Genomic DNA, 16565 nt, shown 5'->3' on the forward strand with positions numbered 1-16565 from the left:
GCTTCATCCCACATCCATGAAAGACTGTAAGAACTTTAGCATCAAAGACAGGAGACCATGACTGACCATTTTGATTGCAACCCATTTCTTTCAGCAAAGCAAATACATTTCCCATGGACATTGAGCTCAGCAGATGAGATCCAGTTCTCAGTGAAGACACCTAAACAAAAGTGTGTCCTGTGCAGGGTGACTAAGGCCCTGCTACGTCCCTGGAGGTCCAGCTGGTGCAGGCAATGGAGCCTAGCAAATGACTCAGCTCACCATGCAGCAGGCACCTGCATCTGATCCGCTGAATCATTCTCTAGGTTCTTTTCCTGTTTTGCCTAGATTGCTCTTGTTCTTAGGCACCCAACTCACATGTATTTACGTGTTGTCAGCTGTAAAGCGTAACCCATCCTTTATGACTGCACTATCATGCACACCATGGTACATGTTGTATGTATACATACATGTACAATGATTTCAGAGGGAGCAGGCTCCTTATGTATCTATTCCATCTTACTTTGTATAATAAGAAAAACATACTGTTTCAGTGACAAAACTACCAAAAATTTGCCTTGCAAATCACAGGTGAACAGTCAGTCTTCATCCCTACCATGCGATAGTAATTGCTTTTCTGTGGTGTTCATTTCAAAACATTATGATAGTTCCTATGAATAAATCAGTAACAAAGTATGCTCTGCTTTCAGTGAAGACACCACATCTGCCCCACGTAACCAGAAATCACATCTATCAATTAGCAAATAAAATCACTTGCCACTGATTTCCAGGAAGTATCTTGCATTCATCAGCATTCGCCCTTGAGGTTTCAGTTCTAGCTGGTTGTGATAAGTGAAAAAAAAAGAAAAAAAGAAAAAAAGAAAAAAAAAAAGACAAGTGTGATCATTAAACAGACATTCAAAGAAACAACTATCACTTCAGATGGCTCAAGCTACCTCCATTTCCCAGTGGGAACTGATGAATGTCAATGAATTCTAATAGTTGAGTTGTTCATACTGATGTGGGGGTATATGGTGAGTGGGGAACAACTGTAGATTCTCTTATCAAACCTCTTATCAAACTCTCAGAGCTGCATGACTGAACAGATAAAAGTGACAGCAGGTCAGGACCAGCACATGTATAGAGAAAACTTGTCATTCCCAGTGGATTATACGAATAGGAAGTCCTCTAAAAATCCAGCCAGCTTCAGACAGGTGCTAAAAGAACACTGAAATCTCTGAAATCTTTAGAAACTTGCATCTGCAATTCTAACTTTCATTGGTCAATGTGAGTGATACTACAAACTTTCTCAGGTATTTTTTAGGTCTTCCTACTGGACCCACGTATCCAAACCTTCATCCATATGTGCCTTTTTAAAATCTGGGTCCACTTGTCTAGGAAGCAGTAATTCAAGGATTTCGTCAGGCTGAAAACTACAGCAGTGTCTTTCCCACCCACCTCCAGCACAGTCTGAGCTGGGCTACTTCTCTGTGCTCCAGGTGAAGCAGTGACATTGTACAGAAAGGTGAGAAAAACGTTTTTCATTCCCATCCTGATCTTTGATGGATGGGATATCTGGGACCAACCTCCTTAGGCCATAACTTGTATCTGGGATTGAGTGAAGACCTCAGGAGATGCTCCCAGGCTAGAAAAAAACAGGACTGTAGTCTCACAACTTTATTTGGTCTCAGATTAGTTACTCTTGCTACGAGCAAGCAGTACTCCGCCTGTGTGCCCCCTCTCCTCTTCACCACACTCCTGCTTCACAAACCTTTGAAGCCTTGGGTTGGAGTTGGAGTGATGCTGAGCAAGGCCTTCCAGTTTTCAGTTTCAACCCTAAGTATCTTCATTCCTTCCAAGTGTTGTGTTAAAAGTGCAGTTCTCTACCAAATCATGCCCTTAAGTCTTTTAAGAAGCCAAGGCCTTTTTGACGTTCCTACTCACTGCTTCACTCAAGCAGCTTAACTTGATAACTGGCAGGAAAAACAAAACAATTCCAGGAAATCACTTTCTCTCCAAATGTCTTTCCACTTCTTAGTTATTCATGACATGGCTCCTGAATACTACATGTTAAAGACTGTTATCAGCAGCTTTCTTGCTTGGACTGTCAGGGGATACAACCTTACACTTAGCATCCTTATGAAGACTGATATTTCAAATTTACTCCACTGTAACTCCAGTGATTTTAAAGGAGTTTCTCTGGCACAATTCTGATATCAGGTAGCTGTGAATCAGTTACTTGATATTAGATTAAATTTTTAAAGCTGTTTCCCCAGAGCACATAAAATAATTCACATTTAGCCACTTAAATTACCATTTGTCCCCAGTGGGTTCCTTAAGCAAAAATTAATACATGGGCACAGCTCACATGAACCAGAATCTTTGCTAATAGAGAGCATATGTTTCAACATAACAGCAGCGGGCAATACAAATGCGCTGTGCTCCTTCTTTTGTGATATGCATGGAGGTCTTTCCCTCAAGATAAACCCAAGCAGAGTCAAAACATTATTCCTCAGCTTCCCATCACATGCTGCAAGAAGAGATAATGATGCTCACCCATATTTCTGTCTTCCCATTGCTCTTTTTACACCTCTCTGCCAGCACCTTGAGTTCCACTGTGGTCTCTGAGACCATTTCGGCACTTTTGTCCTTGACGACGATGTGCATGACCCTGCCGTTGTTGATGTGGGCATCGAAAGTGCTGTTCCACGGTGGGTACATGGTGGGCTTCTTCTGCACGTACACTTGGCCATTTTCTGTCAACAAGAAGTGGTTTGGATTAACTGGATTTTTTTCTCGTCTCCATTAAGGCCACCATTCTACAATCCCTGAGACAGATTTGTGTTATTTACACACTTTAAGGTCTCTCTCCGGGAAAGGTGTGTAATGGATGATGTTAGAGTGTCTGAAGAAGTTACTGTGTGAAGTGAAAGCTGGGAAAGGATTCATCTCACTTAACTTTAGGTGTCTACAATGTGTAAGTCAATATCTGATCTATTTGAGTATCGGCTGCCTTCAGAGACAGTGAAAGGAATTTAGTACATATACATCAATGGAGTTAGGGTGCATTTATTTGACCAAATATAGGCATCTAACTTAGAGAAACACAATTTCCAACCCTGACTACATTACCTTTATTGAGTAGATCTCAAATGTAGAATCTGACACCATAAGATACCCACATCTAATTACATGAATCTCATCACAGATAACAAGTTACATGTGTCAACTGTCCCACTGCAATGCAAAATGAATGGGTTTATTTCAATGCCCCCAAAAGCTTTGTGATTAGGTTCAGCTGCAGTACACAACCAGTCAGATGTTACTTCTCTGCTACCTCAGGTCTGTTAATAATAAATAACTCTCTTGCAAACCTGCAATCACATCCACAGCAAGGTAGAGCTGTTGACCTAGCAGACCTTTCTTACACCTCTTCATGCACTCATTCCTCTTCTTTCACAACAGACACATCTTAAAATGATGTAAGGTGTCTCAGAGCCCTAGCATTAGCTGGCAAAGAGTCATCTCTTTACTTTGATATGTCAAATTAAAAGCTTCTCAGCCAGCTTGCTTCATTTCACATGGCCAGCTTTATACCCTGTAAAAGGCTTGGAAATTAAGGAAAATTCTACTTCACAGTTACCCTCTGCAAACTTTCAGTCTATCAAATGTCAAAGCTGATGGAACAAGAGAATAAAAAACAGTTGTGTGAGCAGTAGAGCTGTGACTCCTGTCTCCTCAAGCCCTGCTCCTATTTCCAACAATCCCAGCCCTTTCCCTTAACCCACCAGCTGGAGAAGCACATGTAGCCGATAGCCTGGAACATGACATGTGCTGGAGGAAATCTTTATCTGCTTTTCCCTTCATGGGAGAACTAATTCAGGTTTCTTTCCTCTAATCAGCATTGATTTCCCCAGGCAGGAACTCAGGGATTTTTGAGGCTTGCAGTGCACCTACAGGATGGATTAAAGTTGTGCAACATTCTTCTCAGGAAATGAGAGAACATTTATTGGGGTTAAAACAAATATCAGGGCTGTGAGACCATAACAAAAATGTCTCACCACCACTAGATAGTTATAATTTGAGAAAGCAACTTGCCAAGAAGTTATGGATGATCCTACAATCAATACCAACTTGCTGAAATTTCCCTCCACAGCCCGGCACTTGACTCTCATGGATCAGTTTTATGCTTGTTTTAACCACATAAACTTGATTTGAGTTGCAGGACGCTCCGACCATCACCATTGGCTTGTAACGCAAAGCTAAGCAGAGGTTACTCCCACAACAGAAAATTACTTTCTGGTATGACAAATAGCTGTGCAGCTAAATCTTATGTTCAAACTCAGTGTCCTCGAATTTTAGAGCACCTCAGTCTAAGGTGAATCAATCTTCATCAGTTAAGTGGGGCTGACTTTTCAAGTATGAAGATTTAAGCAGTCAAATACCATTGTTTAGAGGCATAACTCTTTCCCATCAAACTTGCAAATACATATTTAAGCCACTGTTTCAACGAAAGCAACCAAAATAAGGCAGAAAATGTGCAACAGAGGACAGAAATCTCAGTAAGGACCATTATTCCCTTGCCACCTCAGCAAACTACTCCAAGGATGTGAAACACACCACCTACAAAACAAGTGCTTTGGCTAGCATTGCACTCCAAAATGTACAGCTCAAACAAACAAACCCTAGAATGCGAATGAACTGGCCAGTGCATGGGATCAGACACGCATCCCCACTGCATCCCCACTGACGTCTGTGGAGTCCTGCCAAGGATTAGTCTAACCCTTGGCTCCTGAATAATGAAATAGCATCTGTCTTTCCTGGGGAGCAGCTCCCACTGTAGCTGGAAGCACTTCTCCTGCAGGCCTGCTGAGTTCAAGCACAGAGCAGGATCTTTCATGAAGTAAATGTCACCAAGACAGGTGTCAAAATGGCACCAGGCCAGGTGGCTTGGGAAGGCAGAAGCCATTTTTAAAGGACAGATATTTTTACACCTCAGAGGTGCCTATGATCTCTGGAATGGTTTGTCATCAGTAATAAATTGCTATAACACTTCTAGCTATGTGGAGTTGTTTCTTTCTTTCTTTTTTCTTTCTTTCTTTCTTTTTTTTTTTTTTTAAGAGTATATCACAAATTACCAAGATCTTATTTATGACATAAGTAGGTGGCAAAAATATAAAACAGGCAGTCTAAGATCCTTCTTGGGCTCCTGAAATTCTTTAGGGTGCCCTTTTTTTGTGACATCCTTGTGTCCACAGATGATGGGCATTACTCCCAGACCTTGTGTCCTCTGCCCCCGTGACTTAATATAACGGCTGGTGCACATGAGGCAACTTTTGGCATAAACACAAAATGAATCAAACTCCTTTTTTTTGGGAACCTAACATACTCATCATCTATCACTTGTCCCTTTGCAAACAAACAAATACCAATACCTTTACTTTCCTAGCGCCACGCACAGTATATCCAGTCCATAGAAGGACTTTGCAAAAGCCAGAGTAGACACATCTACCAAAATAGTTCCAGAAAAAAAAAATGCAGGAAATTGGGATTGGATCTATCATGGATTCAGCTCTTACTGTTGTATAGCAATCTTCTGATCCGAAGAAATACTTGGCATTTATTAGACAGAGCACAAGTCTGGCAGTCAGGGTTGTTTGTATCTCTTAAACCCTTTGCAGCAGACACATTTCTGCTTCCTGGACATGTCAATTCAGCCAAAATTTGCATAACGAGGCATCACAATAAAAATGTTTTGAATTTCATCACTACTGGGCCACAAGTGCTCTGTGAAATCTGGGAACTGGAGAGTAAATAGAGAACAAAAAAATCACAAACCAAAATGCAGCTATTTCAGATCTTCTCAACTAACGTTCGTCCTGTGATCCTCATTGCCTTTTGCCTTCTCTGAGCCTGTTTGAGCACAACCCTTGTGGATGGTCATGTTGAGACCATTTCTGGCATTTAACACTAGGCTCATTTCACTGAATATCAGGCATGAGCAGACTGTCTAAACTACCTGCAGAGTCAGCGGAGAGCACAGGGCTTTTCTAGGGTGTGATTCACCAGATCCATTCTAGGTATCTTCCTTAAGATGAGATGAATCCACTATGTCTGGTTGCTCCCCTGGGCTGTAATGCAAGGGTGGTCAACTTGCCCAGATATTAATATCCTTGCAGAAGACTGGAAATAGGGGAGATGGATCCCACCATCTTGGCTTAATCACCTTTAGGTGAGGTTAGACATTGACACAATTTAGTAGTGACAGAGGGTGTCTAAGAGCAACAGCTTCCAAGGGCGATTCCCCAAGACTCTAAGATGAATCAGTCTTGTGAGGATTCTGCTGCTATCACGGACATGACGAGGACCAGAGACCAAATTCTCAAGAGAAGAGTCCCTCTGGCTGTTTCAATATGCTCTGAGCAACTGTCAGAAAACTGCAATTACACCCCATCTAACAGAGGCATGTCATTTTGTTTTCTGTATTTGATCCTCACTAACGGAAAAAGAAAAAAAAGTTTTTCCAAACACATTTTTCATTTCTCAGTGGTAGAGTATTATTATTATTATTATTTATTATTATTATTATTATTAAAGGTTCTCCAAACCACAGAAATTATAGCCACTAGTTAGTACATTTTTGTTTGTTAGGTGCCAGAAAACACTTTCAGCTTTGTGTAAGATGAATAAATATAGGTTTGTTCTGCCCAAATTGATTTTATTCACTTTTGAACTGACAGAGGCTTCAGTTTGAGTTATGGCTCTTTCAAAGGTCTCATTAAAGCAAACAACCAAGCACAGCAAAGAGCTGAAATCAGTCACATTTTCAGTGAAAAGTGAAATGTTAGTGATATCTTGTCATGCAACATTTTCTTTCCTTCTGAATTTACCAATCACCACATCTTTCAGAATCATTGAAAGTGTAATTTAAACAAAGCCAAAGTTCAATCTGATAAACGTTGACTCTTTAAAAACAAAATAAAACAACAACAGAAACACTACTAGCACCGCCAAAAACAATGAAATACCAAATTATTTTAAAATTCTAAAATTTCTTTTTTTAAATTACTTTGACATCCCCTGGAGGTTTGAGTCACAGTGATGGGGGGGGGGGGGGGGGGACGTCAAGACATAAAAAGGGATTTCTGAGTCAATTTAATCTTTAAAAGTATCACAACAGTCGTGTTAGGAATTTATCCAAGATTTCAGATAAATAACAGCCAATATGAGAAATTCCCTAACATTGAAGGTCTTGATTTCAATGACTGTTGAAAAGCAAATTGAAGAAATTTTCATCCTCTCGCTGAGACTGTTTTCATGCATAAGACATATAAGAAATGTTTTCCCAATGAGGATTCATCATTCCTGTTCAACTAGGAAAAGTGTGCAACAATCCATATATCCAGACAGAAACAAACAAACAACAACAACAACAAAAAAACGGCTTAGCAGAAAGTTTCACCTCCAAAAATATCACACAGTACAGCAATTATGTGGGGAAATTAACTCCTTCTGCAAAGCCTGGGGATGTTTGAGAGCTCTTATTTATCTATCTATTTTTACTTTTTGTTTGTTGGTTTGTTTGTTTAGGCTGGAAGTTACTGGACCCGTCTGTTCCTCAAAAAATGTGATAAACAAGGACTGCCCTCCCAGGATATTTCTAGGACACCCAGACTTTATCTGTCTAGAGCCCCAGCTGACAAAACAGCAACTGCTCATATAAAAGTGAAACTGAATATATCCCAGCTCGTCAGCTGTGTCATATGCTCGGACCTGTAATTCAGTTGATAATAACCTCACACTGAAGACAGAGACTTTGTTAGCTTCATCTTCAAATCAGACTTTTTGCAGGCAGTTCTGAACCTAAACTTGCATTGTGTTTAGACTCAAAAAGCACTTCACAAACTCTTATAAAGATTTACCACGTGTTTCCTACGCACCAGCAATGGCAAAGTAAAGCACACACGTTTCTATAAAAGTTCACATGCACGCTTAACACCTCCCCACTTACCTGACTCCACGGCTTCTTTAACCATCACAGCACAGTAAGGATTAATCACCTCCCCCTGGGATGGCAGGTAAGGGCCACTGTCATAGTTGGATAAACCAATACGCAGAAAGGGAGACATGACAAGTCCTGTGTCAAACAAAAGACAGGCGATATTTGGGAAGAGTCTAAAAATTCCCTTGGTTTTAACCAGCCTCTTATCTCCACCGGACAGGGGTATGCCAGCCGTTAGTTATCCATCCAACTGGAGACTCTCTGACTTCCTCCACTGTCTAGCGAGATGATGGACTGACCAAGCACTGCTTAATGTGCACAAGGTAATGTAACGTAGCTGTCAGCTTAACCACGTAGCTGAACTCATTGCAAGGCTGGAAAGACCTGCAGTAGCAGCTCTGAGGACTAGTGACTCGACACCAGCTGTCAGAAATGAGAACAACAATACATAGAAGCCAAATCAGGACTTTCTTGGCTGGGACAACCTCTGCTGTAATTGATGTTGAGTCACGCATTCACGAAGCTGAATGCTATGAGAATAGAAAGGGTTTCGGGAATACAAGGCTGTTGGAAGCCTGCAAGCTGAACACGAAACCGTGAAATAACTGCACACTATTTATATACAGCAATGAAATGATCTCAGGCATCCAACCGACTGGGTGCTGACCCATATTCATCAGTGAAGCTATAAAGAGAAAATTCAGCTTGTATGAACCACACTGTGCAGGGGGTGGAGCAAAAAAAAAATTAATAAAAAAATGGATCTCAGGATAATTTTAAGCAGCTGAAAACAGAAACACATAAAAGCAAGATGCCAGGAAACACAACAAAACCTTTGGGTTGGTCTTCTCTGCAGGCTCTTTCAGAGCTCCTAGTGAGAAGATTTAGTGAAGCCAACAACTATTAACCGCTGTAGTTGGTGCCCATTTTTGTGCCATCTGGACCCAAGGACTGGCATTTACCAAACAACTTTTGTGTAAATTCCTGAGCTTGTTATTCTTGGCTCCCCTTCTAGTCAACAGGGAGCAAAAGGCACTTTGAAGTCATCTTTAGATGTCCGTGTCTTGCACCACCATAGTTAAATGACATGAGTCCTACCACCAGCTGTTAACAATCAAATAAATTCTTCAACTACAAAAGCAAAAAGTTGAATGATGTGTGGGGTGGGATGCAGCACAATCCTTTTCTCCCTTTTACACATGAAATGTTCTATCCTAAAGACAACTTTACATGTCAGATGATCCATGTTCATTACTGGGAATGACATTTTCTTACCTGTAAATGGTATTTCCTGATATAGAAGTTCAGTCTTTGGCTAGAGGGGCTTCTCTGGTCATCACAGTTGCAGGCAACATGGAAAAGATTTTCTCAGCTGAAAGAATGAGGGTACGAGCTCCTCTGGCCGGTCTGATTTTAAAACTTGGACTCTCTGTTCAAAGAAACAGGAGACAGGACCATCAAAGAGAGAGGAAAAGTGGAGAAACCAAGACATAATCCCTCACTTAAGCTTCTCCCCTCTTACCCAGCAGTGTGGAGTGATGAGTTTCCATCAGCCCCCTGTGCAAAAGTCTAGTGTGAGAGTAAAAGTCAGAAAAACTTTCTGTTAGCGCATGGCCAGGTCTCAGCAGGTGGTTGTTCCACTTGTCTCTTGGATATTGTGAGACCTTCTTCTTCTTCCTGTTTTACAAAATGAAGAGAAATGAATACAGTTAGCACTGGGACTGAACCGCCAGCTATTCTGGCCCAAATGTTCACAAGTGCTGAGCAATCACACTGCCACGCTTTCTGAGACTTTTGCAAACTGGTGGCCCGTGCAGCAAACTGCAACTATATTCTGACGGAGATTTCAGCAGGGAATGTTTTGCAGGAGATTCCCTAAATTTGTTGCCTTACGTAAGGCCAATCCATGCAATGAGCAACACAGGAAGACTCTACTTCCCATTTGAGCTCCTGAGTTAAATTAACTAAAAACTGGACTGAGTTTGCAGGAAAATAGCAGGGACTCATATACCCTCTTTGGTAATGTACTTGAAAAGAGAAAGAAACTATTGGGTAAAGCAAAGCTCCATCTGAGGCTGGATGTCGGAGATTTGTACAGTCACATTCTTCTCAGGGTGAGGGCAGCATCTCTTTGAAGGGGATTGCAGACAGACGTTAGCCAAGTTTCTGAAGAACTTGCTCTGGAAAACCACTTGTATTTAGATATTCAAGTACGGGTAGCTTTGTGAGACAGGGCATTTGTGGCATTGCATAGTAGTACAGTGAATGGATTATGAGTGGTCCATGGCACAAAGGCTCAAATTTTTGTCTGTACTGACAGAAGCAGAGAAATCTGATCAAATTAGGTAGGGAAAAATCTCTTTAACAGGAATTAAAAGTATACTACTATTTAGGCATATAATAATATGTAACACTATATATAATATATATTACATATATTATATATATAATTTTATTCCCCTTCTGCAATTATTTAGACATTTCCTTTTTTTCAAAATATAAGAAGCCTACTTAGTCTAAAGACAAAAGGAAAAGCAAATCAAAATGTCTCTGGAAGCAGCGTTTGAGCCTGGCATTCATCATATTTCCATGAAGTCAATGTAGTTGCAACACAGATAAAATTGTGAAAACACCTTGTCCTGTGAAATACTCATCATAGAATCATAGAATCATAGTGTATCCTGACTTGAAAGGGACCCATAAGGATCATCTAGTCCAACTCTTGGCACCACACAGATCTGCCCAAAGTTTAGAGCATGTGACTAAGTGCACGGACCAATCCCTTTTTAAATTCAGACAGGCTTGGTGCAGTGACTACGTCCCTGGGGAGCCTGTTCCAGTGTGCAACCACCCCCTCGATGAAGAACCTCTTCCTGATGTCCAGCCTAATGTCACTGCTACTACTTAATGTCACTGCTGCAACTATTATCAGGTTCCCAAAGCCAGTACAGCTTTCAAAAAATCCATTGCATTGTATCAGATCTGAAAGACTTGTGCTGGGACCTCATATACACCATTCTATCACATGAAATGTTCTGCAGCCACCATGAAAGCACATAGGTTTGGCTCACCTAGTGCTAGCACTAGAAAACCAATAGCTGCCCATATAAACCTTGCAAAAACTGGCCAGAATCAGAGTTTTGTGTTGTACCAGCTTTGTGTGAGCACTCTGCCCTGTAGTGAATTTCTTCACCCTGTCCAATAAATCAGACAGATAACTGGCTTCCTGCTTCTCTCTCACTGTCTTTCCTGAAACCACCTTGGCTTTGGCCCAAACATCTGTTTTCCAGGTCATCTCTCCAGCGTTTGCCACTGCAGAACTGCTACTTGGCTCAAATCCACAGCCATAAACAATTAAGGAACAACACACTCAGCTCCAGCAACGGCTCACTGTAATAGCAGCGGTTTAATTTAACACTAGAAGCAGCTGCGATGGATATAGAGAGTGTCTGCTTAATTTCCCAGTGGAAAAGATACTATAAGGTATCTGAAAATTAAGAATGAAATACATCTTTTTATAAAGGGCCACCTGCAACCTCTCCTCCAATAAACTACCCAATGAAGCTTACTTGGGGTTCATCAATGCTGCACCTTGCATCATCGGCACAAGGGACTTTTGCCCACTCTGGAGAGTAATGCAACATATGGAAACCCTTCTCAGATGATATTAAGAAGTAATAAACTCCTTAATATCCTTAATCAATTGTGGTTAAGGAGAGAGGAAGAACTGAGCTGCTGCTCCAAGTCAGCAGAACTGCACTGAAGACAGCTGCCTTTAGTGGGATTGATGTTTCTGCGCTTCGCTGAATGAAAATGGATGCACGCATGATGCGGGAAAGATGGCAATTTACTGAATGAGAGCCAACTGAGAGGGGAGTGGAAATATTTTTGGGTTTGAGATGCTGTTTTGCTAATGTCATCAAACTCTCATTTTCTAGAAGTCAGAGGGAATAATTTCAGCTCTTTCCTTTTTTTTTTTTTTGAGGCTAAGCTGTGCATGCTAAATGAATTCATTATCCGAGAATCAGCATCACCAAGAGACAAAGGAGCCAGGAGTTACAGCTGAAGGCTATGAACTTGTCTCCACCTCCTGACAGACATTTGCCAACCAAAAAAGAAGGTCCTGACCCTGCAAAGATCAGTTTGCATGGATGGTGGAGACCTGCACATCCGCATAACTCAACACACATCAAGGTCTTCTTTCAGGTTTCAAGGAAGCTCCGCATCAGTGATACTGGATGCCATCATTGATGGATATGGTCCCTGCCTATGCCCCTGACTCTGGATATCCCATAACCATTGTTCTCTTCAAAACTTTCATAAATGACCTGGGGCTTAGGGACATGGTTTAGTGGGTGACATTGGTAAGTAGGGTGATGGTTGGACCAGATGATCTTGGAGGTCTCTTACAACCTTAAAGATCCTATGACTTGGGTGTAGGACTAGAATGTATACTAAGTAAGTTTGCAAATGACACTAAATTGGGAGGAGCTGTTGACACCCTTGAGGACAGGGAGGCCTTGCAGAGAGATCCTGACAAATTGGAAGGCTTGGCAGTCGCCAGCCACATGAATTTTAACAAAAGCAAGTGCCAGATTCTACACCTGGCATGGGGCAACACTGGCTGTACATACAGACCCGAGGGAACGGCATGGAACTGGGACAGGGGAGGGTCAGGCTGGGGGTTAGGGAAAGGTTCTGCACCCAGAGGTGGTCAGGCACTGGGACAGGCACCCCAGGGCAGTGGGCACAGCACCGAGCCTGACAGAGTTCAAGAAGCATGTGGACAATGCTCTCAGACGTAGGGTTTGGTTTTGGGTGGTCCTGTGTGGAGCCAGGAGTTGGATTCAGTTGTGGGTCCCTTCCAACTCAGGATATTCTGTTATTCTGTGCTTCTATACCCCATGCAGTGGGAACAGGCATATAACTCCCCTGAGTGACTTTCATTTTGTGTGACCGTACCATCTGTTATTTCAGTGGAAATCAAAACAGCCTGTTTGTAAAGGAGGAAGTTCAGACACCCTCCGGGTTACACTTAGTGTTTCTCACACTTTCCTTTTACAATGGTTTTGGATCCGGGGAGGAACAAGAAAGGGAGGGAAATGTAAGTAGCTGTAAAATTTCCCTGCTCTCCAAAGTCAGCTACCCCATTTGCAACCAGGCTCGCAAAGGCAGTGGAGGGAGTGGACAAGAAAAGGCAGGACCAACTGCCATCCCTGATGGGATTGGTACAGTACCAGCCTCCGTCCAACTAAGGAGCCTCCCAAAACTTCTTGGAATGACTTGATTTCAACACACAGGTGATGCTCACCATGCGAACGCTTCCCCATGGCTGGCAGAGCCAGGCAAAGCATTTCTTCTGGCACGTGAAAATCAGGCTTCCAGACTTTTCTGGGGCCCCCACAGCAGGCATGTGAATGGGGGATTTCCCTTTAAATGTCTGCGAACCATCTTGTGATGCTATGTTTAGGGCAAGCTGAGTGTATTGCTAACTGGCCACGGTCTCCTATATATAGCCTTAAAACAAAGCTGTTTGGACTCCACTGAATTCACATGGTTTCTTCCTGTTGCATTCATTGTGCACAAGACAGGACAGGAGCCTTAGATGTATTTTCTTACGAGTAATTTAGCTAAGGCAGAGTTTAAGCAGGTGAACAGATTTACAGTTGTGTGAGGGTTGGTATTTCATCCCACAGAAAACAGGATGCTGGTAGTGCCAGTGGTCACTGCATGGACTCTAGAATGGGATCTACAACACTTGAGGCAGATACTTGTATGGGTGGGTCTTGAAAACAGGAAGTTTGTGCTTTGTTATCCTTACGTTACCACTTGACAATTGCTTTAAGCACACCTAAATGCATGCTGTGTCCCAAGATACTGTTAAGCCTTCCACCCCATCTCAGAGGGCAGGTTCCCAAACCTCCTCCAGCACTGTGTCAGCTGTCGGTGTAGGGTATGGGACCAGGGAACAGGTTTCTCTAAAAGCCCTTCTTTTCCTTACTTGACAAGTGAGTTTGCAGCTGGAGCTGTTCCTTGATCTGACTGATCCTGCAGCTGTGCAGACATCGGGGACTGCACGAAGCAGCAATGACGGTGTGGGAAGGCATGCAGCAACTGTGTGTTGGTAGGGATAAAGAGACTGGGAAACTGTGGCCTCTCTGCTGGTGAAGAGTGGATCCACATGAATATATGCAGACAACTGAAGAGCTCATCACCCCAGCTCCCATCTCATTCTATGATTACCCATTAAAGAGATATAAGTGCTTGTAGGGCATGCTTCATGCCGTCCTGAAGAAGACATCTAAAATAAGTTAGGCCAATCCCATCCTGTAATCACTATTTCCCTGCTAGCCAGTACGATTACATCTACTCCAAAGAAGCCCAACATCAGACAAGTCCTACTTCTGATGTCTAGTGTAGAGGGCACAGACCTTAGGACTTGATCTGGGAGCAGGTGCATTCATGCCTAACAGTTGTAATAGCCTGAAAGAACAGTGAAATACAGCTGGGTGGGGACCCCACTCTTTCTGCTTGGCTGGGGCCAAAACCATCCGCTCTGAGAGGCAAGCTAAAAATGGAAAGAGGGTCCGGAGCAACGCTCCTCAGCACTTCTTAATTTTCTCATGTAAAAGAGCCAAATTCTCCCATCAAAAGGACAGTCTCTTTCAGATACACCTTTTGTTTTCCAGGAGACAGTGAATTTCTCTCTCTCTGGAGAGGCAAGATTTTAAAAGCTAAAGCCCTTGTTATTTCTGTAAACTAGAAAGAGGAGCAGAGCAGACCCACCCAAAAGAGAAAGCCAAACCTCTATTGGCAATAGCTTTCCATCACTGAAGCTAGGTCTGAACCCTTTTAACTCCACCTTTAGTAGATGTTTGTCATATATGCTCCTGAATCAAAGCAAACTTGCACCCTTACCTGTCCTATCTGAAAGAAGCACAATTGTTCAGTTGACTCTCCTTTGTATACCTTTTCTTTTGTGTGTGTGGTTTTTCTTTTTGTTTTTTTTTTTTTTTTTTGCTTTTGGGCCCAGATTATTAAAAGCAACTTACTGGTTTTACTTTCTTACTTTCCTAGAGAGCTCTGGCTAGTTTAATTTCCTGCATCGCTTCATTTCTGCAACATTTAAGCCACACAAACACCAAAGAAACGTTTAAAAAATAACTATCCCCATTTTATTTATTTATAATTTTTAATACTGAATTTGCTTTCAGGCTTTATCTGTCTTCTAACAAACACAGGCCAAACTTAAAATGATAGTGCCTAGCTTTTCAAAAACACTGCACACAAAACACTTTCAAAGAGCTTTCCACTGTAATGAGGGAAATAAAAATATATTGAATCGAGATGTAGCTATCTCCTTTCCTATGTCACTATCGCCTTTCCTTTGCTCTCTTGTTCGTTAGCCCAGCAGTTCCTGTATTTCTTGTAAGATTTTGATACTGGTTAACAGACCTCTTGCTGTGTATTATTTGTGTGTGTGTTTTTAAATGACAAAAGTGGCATTTTCCTGAAATACTTCACCATCATGTACCAGAACTGGTAGTAATGTTCTGACCTTCCTGCCAGTCTGCACTTCTTTTTTTTTCACTTTTTTCCCTTAAAATAAAAGAAAGTAAAATAAGTCCAGAGGAAAGGGCGAGACCATAATGGAACATATTAACATCCTTCCTTTTGCAGGCAGAATTTCATGCCTGTGTTCAACCTTGTTCAGCGGTAGAGGTATTTCATGTATTTATTTAATCTGGAAATCTGCTAAAGGTATTTGGACCTAGAATCATGGAAATATTGGGCTGGAAAAGAGCATTTTGCTCATCCCTCTGCCTCCTGGCAGACTATGTCTACATCATCCTTGATGTATCTGTCTAGCCATCTGTCAGGAACGAAGCTTATGTGCTTAGTGTTATCACATATTCCTCAAAAACGTGGCCAAATTTGTCACAGAAGAGCCTCAAATTGTAACTGGAATCCATGTTAAACAACCACACCTTACTTGTGTGTGACACAAAGGACTTCAGAAACATTTTAGAAAAGTAATTTTGGTCTAGGATTGTCCCTTTTTTCTCTACAGATTGCTCTATTATTTTAAAGCAAATTAGTGTTTTCTTCCTGCTCCTCTCCAGCACTGGACATGTCCTCTCAGGTTCAGTGGACAGGAATTGCAAGAAGCTGGCTGGTTGCCAAATCTCTACATTTCAGGCACACCAACAACTTGGGCTTTATTCCTGTGAACGCCTGGCCCAGCTCACACTTTAAAATGAACACCACCATGGATATTTCAAATAATTCAGATTTTTCCACATATTTCAAGTTTACTCTGCTAAATGCCTTAAAAGCAGAATACCTTTTGCATGACAGAACCTGGCAGACCTGCACTTTCTGCCTTCATTCTTTGCTCTGTCAATCTTTGCCACAAAGGTTTCACCAAAATCACCCCCTATGAGTTTTTAATTTCCATCAGTCTCAGGGCTCTTTCTGTAGATGCCACACTTATGCCCTCTCTTATCAACACAACAGCAGGACCAACCTGTATGCCTTTCCTACTCCAAATGGCTCTGGACTCCAGACACCTTCATGATGAAAC

General features: G+C 41.9%; 1 protein-coding gene across 5 annotated transcripts in view; it reads right to left on the bottom strand.

Annotated features, from left to right (window-relative positions):
• PRKCQ (protein kinase C theta) overlaps positions 1-16565 on the bottom strand; it is a 60875-nt gene that overhangs the window by 32762 nt on the left and 11548 nt on the right. For 4 of the 5 annotated variants that reach the window (XM_013185484.3, XM_013185486.3, XM_013185483.3 and 1 more), the window contains 5 exons: positions 9504-9658; positions 9257-9410; positions 7991-8116; positions 2536-2735; positions 758-818 (listed from right to left, as the gene is read on the bottom strand). In XM_013185484.3, coding sequence (XP_013040938.1) covers positions 758-818; positions 2536-2735; positions 7991-8108 — 379 coding nt within the window. In that variant the 5' untranslated portion in view covers positions 8109-8116; positions 9257-9410; positions 9504-9658. Of the gene's footprint in view, positions 1-757; positions 819-2535; positions 2736-7990; positions 8661-9256; positions 9411-9503; positions 9659-16565 lie in introns of those variants that run through there. The other variant, XM_067003048.1, reaches the window with a different exon arrangement.

The sequence above is a fragment of the Anser cygnoides genome, chromosome 1 (genome assembly GCF_040182565.1).
Source record: "Anser cygnoides isolate HZ-2024a breed goose chromosome 1, Taihu_goose_T2T_genome, whole genome shotgun sequence".
Classification (NCBI taxonomy): Eukaryota; Metazoa; Chordata; class Aves; order Anseriformes; family Anatidae; genus Anser; species Anser cygnoides.